General features: G+C 44.7%; 1 protein-coding gene across 2 annotated transcripts in view; it reads right to left on the reverse strand.

Moving 5' to 3' along the window:
- Mpl (MPL proto-oncogene, thrombopoietin receptor) overlaps positions 1–4,351 on the reverse strand; it is a 13,051-nt gene extending 8,700 nt beyond the window's left edge. Inside the window, exons 1-6 of one of the 2 annotated variants that reach the window (XM_015484846.2) lie at positions 4,217–4,351; positions 3,926–4,058; positions 3,446–3,624; positions 2,597–2,895; positions 2,050–2,212; positions 1,661–1,787 (exon numbers count right to left, since the gene is read on the reverse strand). In XM_015484846.2, coding sequence (XP_015340332.1) covers positions 1,661–1,787; positions 2,050–2,212; positions 2,597–2,895; positions 3,446–3,624; positions 3,926–4,058; positions 4,217–4,295 — 980 coding nt within the window. In that variant the 5' untranslated portion in view covers positions 4,296–4,351. The remainder of the gene's footprint in view (positions 1–1,660; positions 1,788–2,049; positions 2,213–2,596; positions 2,896–3,445; positions 3,625–3,925; positions 4,059–4,216) is intronic. The other variant, XM_015484847.2, reaches the window with a different exon arrangement.
- Between the last annotated feature and the right edge of the window lie 740 nt (positions 4,352–5,091).

Consider the following 5,091-nt stretch of genomic DNA (forward strand, 5'->3'; position numbering starts at 1 on the left):
ATATATATATATATATATATATCTAAGTAAAAAGGTGAGTTAACCATGTGGGGCTGGTAGCTCAGTAGTAGAGTGCTTGCCCAGCATGCGCAAGCCCCAGGGTTTCAAACAAAAAGCAAATTATATATATATAAATGTGATCCAATATATATTTTTAAATGTATGTAGACATATATAAATGCATAGAAAAAACTAAAGAACACATTAAAACTGTTAATAGTGGATTTTCCATTATTCATTCATTGGAACAATTTTTAACTGAGTATCTACTGGCACTGTGGTAGGAGAGAATATATTGGTGAGTAACAATGTTTGTTGACTTTGCCCTAATGGGTCATGTATAGTCAAGATCAGCCTTTCTCAACTGGAATTCTAAGATAATTTTTAAAATCAACTGAATGGTCATATTAAGTATAAATGTTAAATTGTAACTGTGGTGAATACATAAGAAGAAGTACGTGGTACAATAAGAGTGTATAATCATGCCATTGGATCTAATAAGGAAGAACTGTAATAAAGGAGGATTTCCTGAGATTTTGAAGGATAAGTAGAAGTAAAGATGGAAGAGCTGGAAAACAACACGTGCGTAGATAAAGATGTAGAGGAAATAGAGGGAACCAGGGAAGGCTAGTACTGGGACAGAGAACGCAAAGGGGCTAGGATAAGATGAAGCTGAAAGCATATATAGGGGCTGGGTTTTTTAGAATTTTATAAGGCTTCAGTACATTCTAACATCAGTGAAAAGCTATCAAGGACTTTAACTTTTTATTTTTTTTGGTACTAGGGAACCCAGGGCCTTGTGCATGGTAGGCAAGAGCTTTACCACTGAGCTACATCCCTAGCCCACTATCAAAATATTTTAAAGTAGGGAGTGTTTTGTTCATCTTTTGAACTTTTTCTTCCCTCTCTCTCTTCCTTCCTTTTTTCTTTTTCTCTTTAATGCTGGGGATTGAACCCAGGACCTTGCACATGCTAGGCAAACGCTCTACACCCCAGCCCTCATTTTTACACTTTTGAAAGATCAGTCAAGCTTCTATGAAGAGAATGACTTGGTGATTAATTAATAGGTCTTAGGTCTTTTCAGTAGCCCAAGTGAGAGATGATGATGGCTTGTACCAGGGCAATGGCAGAGATAAAGTGTACATATTCTAAAGATATTTTATAGATAAAATTAACAAAACTTGGTAATAAATTCGGAGAGGATTAAGGATCAGTGAGGTGTTTGGTTGAAGTCCTTGAAGGCCAGGCTAACTTTTGTATGGATTTAACAGATCTCAAATCATGGGAAACTGAAATACATACCTATGTATGGAAAGGCCATGCAAAGTTACAGTTTTACAAAGGTCGTGCAATATTTGATGTTAACAAAGGTCACTTAGTCCACAGCATGGAGAATAAATTGGAGGTGAATGAGACTATAGGTTTTGTAATGGTCCAGATGACATGAATAAGGCTGACATAAACCAAGGCATTACCAGTGAGAATGGAAAAAGGTTGAGAAGATAAAGCTCTCATTGGAAATGGGAGAATAGGTACTGGAGGCTGTTCAGTTTGGGGACAAGGTAGGAGAGTGAAAAGGATCAAGAATACTCTCTTCCCTCTTTCTGCAGATTTGTCTTTTTCTCATAACATCAGATTCAACCAATAGTGTAACTCTTACCTATCTCTGGGGCAGCATCGTGTCCTGCTGTGGTAAAAGAAGCCTTGAGAGTTAGTATGGTCCTGTTGCTGCCACTGACAGGTAACATTCTTCAGGTCCAAGGTAAAGCAATGCAGTCCAATTGCCACTGAAGTCAAAGAAGTAAGTCCTATCAGGTCCATGTACCCCTACTCTTTAGAGTATCTGGATCATTTTTATACACACAATATAGAACATTTATTCTTATTCTCTCTTCTCTCTCTGACCAGAGTTCATCCTGTGCAAAGGCTAGTTTGAGGTCATCAGGAAGGACATGATTCCTAGAGTCTCCATATCCAGCCCAATCCTCCCTAGAGATCTTTTTTACTTTTTAATCTTCTCTCCATCTACCCATTTCTTTGTTGACCCACCTGCATTCCTGGGCAAGTCCACAGTCACAGGAGAGGACCAGGAACCCCAGGAGCCCCGGAGGGAGACCCCATCAGGTTGGCTGCGTAGCTGGATCCAGTAGGAGTTGCCAGGCTGGAGGCCAGAGATGAGGCAGCTTCTACCCATCACTGTCAGAGATGGATCCTTGGGAGAAGAATCCAAGTGTCAGAATCTAGGCCTGCCTCTCATCCAAGACAGCCTCTGTCCCTTATACTGGACGCCCTACAGTACCCCTGGGCAGACCTCAGCTCCTTATTGAATAGATATGCATCCAGACTGGGGGCCAGGTTGTTGGGGTTCAGGTGATATTCAGGGATTTTTAGGGAAATTTACTTTACTTTGGAGGTCTAACAGCCCTGAATTTTGTCAGTGTGGATGACTCAAAGTGGGAAACCCCTAAATAAATCCCGAGGGCTAATAAATCCCCCAAAACCAGTCCAGTCTTGAGTCCCCAAAGTATGTTTACTGTGGCAAAACTGAGGATAGAGGATAGGATGTAGGAGGTGAAGCAGAAGAAGGTTAGAATACTTCTCCAGTTGGGGAGGTTTGCGTTGGTCCATCCTGTTGGGGTGCTATGGACTGAACACATGGAGGTTGGTCTAGAGAGGAGGCTGCATTCAGCCTCCACCGAGTTGGGCAGCAGGTTTCTGTGGAGAGTAGCTGTATTACTGTGGGGCTGCTGGAGTTCCTGGGATCCTTGGGGCAATAACGGAGTTCATGCCTCAGGAAATCACTGATTTCAGGAGCTGGGGCCTCCCAGTGGATCTGAAGTTCTCCTGGCTGGCTCCCGCCCACAGCCTTGATGATATTAGGGGGAGATGGCAGGCCTGAGGGCAAAACAGGGCATAACAGAACTTTGAATACCATGTTCTTTGGTTCAATCCATGGACTACAGAAAGGGGTACTAAATTGAGGGTAGCCATTGGGTTAAAAAAAAGATCACAGATTGTCACTCTTTTGGGGAGATGGCAGGGTAGGAAGGCTCTTTATCCTCTCCTGCTTTCCTCATAGAATGGAGACATCACTGCGATGTAATAGTTTGTTAGACTGCTCCGTGAACTTCTTTTCATGTTTGTATCCTTGTCATCTAGCATAGTACTTGGCATACAGTAGGTATTCTGTAACTGTAGAATGAGTGACTCAATGAATACATTAATGATGAGGGGACTGGATGTCCTTGGTGTGAAATGGTTTTTGAGACAAATCTAGATTTGGATGCCAAGATTGGGAGGGATGATCACAGGATCTTGAGATGCCTCTGGGAATCTGGTAATGAGGGGCATCCACGTTGTCTCAAAAGGCTGCAGGCAAGTCTGATTCTAGGAGCTGGAATGCAAGCAACAAATGGGGGCGCCAGGGTGGTAGGGGTGCCCTTACCAACATTTTCCACAAAGAGTACCCGCTGGGTCAAAGTCTGATTCAGGAACATATCCTTCACCCAGAGGTGCAGTGGAAAGAAGAGGCGTACTTCATCCTGGGCTGGAAACTGGCACATATATCGGGTTCCAAAGGGGGGTATACTCCGGGAACTCAGGGGGCAGGCACGGGGCTTCTCTCTGTTGGTATAGGAGAAGTCTCCCTACATAATTGCCATACTCAACCCTGAGGACCCAGGCCTTGGCCCATTCCCAACATCTGTTTCCATTACTGCCATTTTTCTTTTCACTGCTAGAGATAGTTGGGATTTGGAATTACATAGGGACTTGAGCTGAGCTGTTCATAAGGTGACTACTTAACACGTATTCTTAGAGTAAGTCCTCCAGTAGGGCCCCAAACAGGGAAGCTCTTAGAGTGGGACTCAGCAGAGCTAACCACAGGGACAAATATATGGGGAGTGAGGTACAACCCAGCACCTACCCTGGGTAGGCATACAGCAGCTGGTATGTCCCACTGGGCGCTGTCTCTTCCTCATCCCAGAAGCAAGTGAGGTCCTCAAATGTTTGGGAGAAACACCTCAGGGGCTCTGAGTCCAAGGCCAGCAAGGAGACATCTGAGGAACAGCTGGTAAGTTGGGTTCTGGGTCCTTCCAGGTGTGAGTAGGGGACCAGTGGGAACCTCTTACCCTACATCCCCTCCAAGGACTCTGCATCCCCTCCCAGGAGTCCCTCTTCCTGGGCATAGGTGATCTCCACCCTCTACCCACCTCACCTTGGCTGGTGACTTGTGCCAGGTTTTGTGGGACCAGGAGGAGGCAGGAGGTGACCATGAAGAGGGCCCAAAAGGGCATCTTCTCCGGCACTGTGTGCCTGCCCTAGCCCATCCTCCCTTCAGGAAGCTGGGCCCCAATCCCCTCCCAGGCCAGCCCCTCAGGTTCCTGTCAGATACAGCCCCACGTCCTGTCCCTGTCCCTGCCCTGCTGGGGCCCATCCAGACCACACTGGGGCCAGGGGCCAGAGGAGGGGGAGTAGGCAGGAGGGTAAGAAAAATTTGAAAAAAAAGGACATAGGCCTTTTGGTGGGAGGTATATATTTATACACAAAAAATAAAATAAGCCTGAGTGTGTGTCTATGTGTGAGTCTATTATAGAAGGGCATACTGTCATCAAGAATGGCAACATTTACTGAGCACTTAACTAAGCGGCACCTAACTAAAATCTATTGACTCATTTCATCTTCACAATAGTCTTATTATTCCCATTATAAAGATGAGGAAATGGAGAGGCAGAGACGATTTGCCTATGATCATATACTCCTCAGAGGTAAATTGCAGAAGGTCAACATTCAGAACCCAAGTGCTTAACAGCCATGTAATGCTTCTGGCAGATGTAATTAGTCAAGAAATAACTATCTGGCTCACAACCATGACAGATGATGGGTATTTGCATTTTAATAGGTTCTGGACTTTATGCATACATAAACACATTCCCCTGGATCTAGGCATGCCATCTCCATTGTGGGTGGCCTCCACAGAAGCCTCTGGTCACTCTACTCAAAGTGGTCTATAGACAGTAGCAACAGCAGAACTGGGAGTTTTATAAAATGCGAAATTCTAGGCCCTGCCCCAGACCTGCTAAAACAGAACTT

The sequence above is a fragment of the Marmota marmota genome, unplaced genomic scaffold (assembly GCF_001458135.2).
Source record: "Marmota marmota marmota unplaced genomic scaffold, marMar, whole genome shotgun sequence".
Lineage (NCBI taxonomy): Eukaryota > Metazoa > Chordata > Mammalia > Rodentia > Sciuridae > Marmota > Marmota marmota.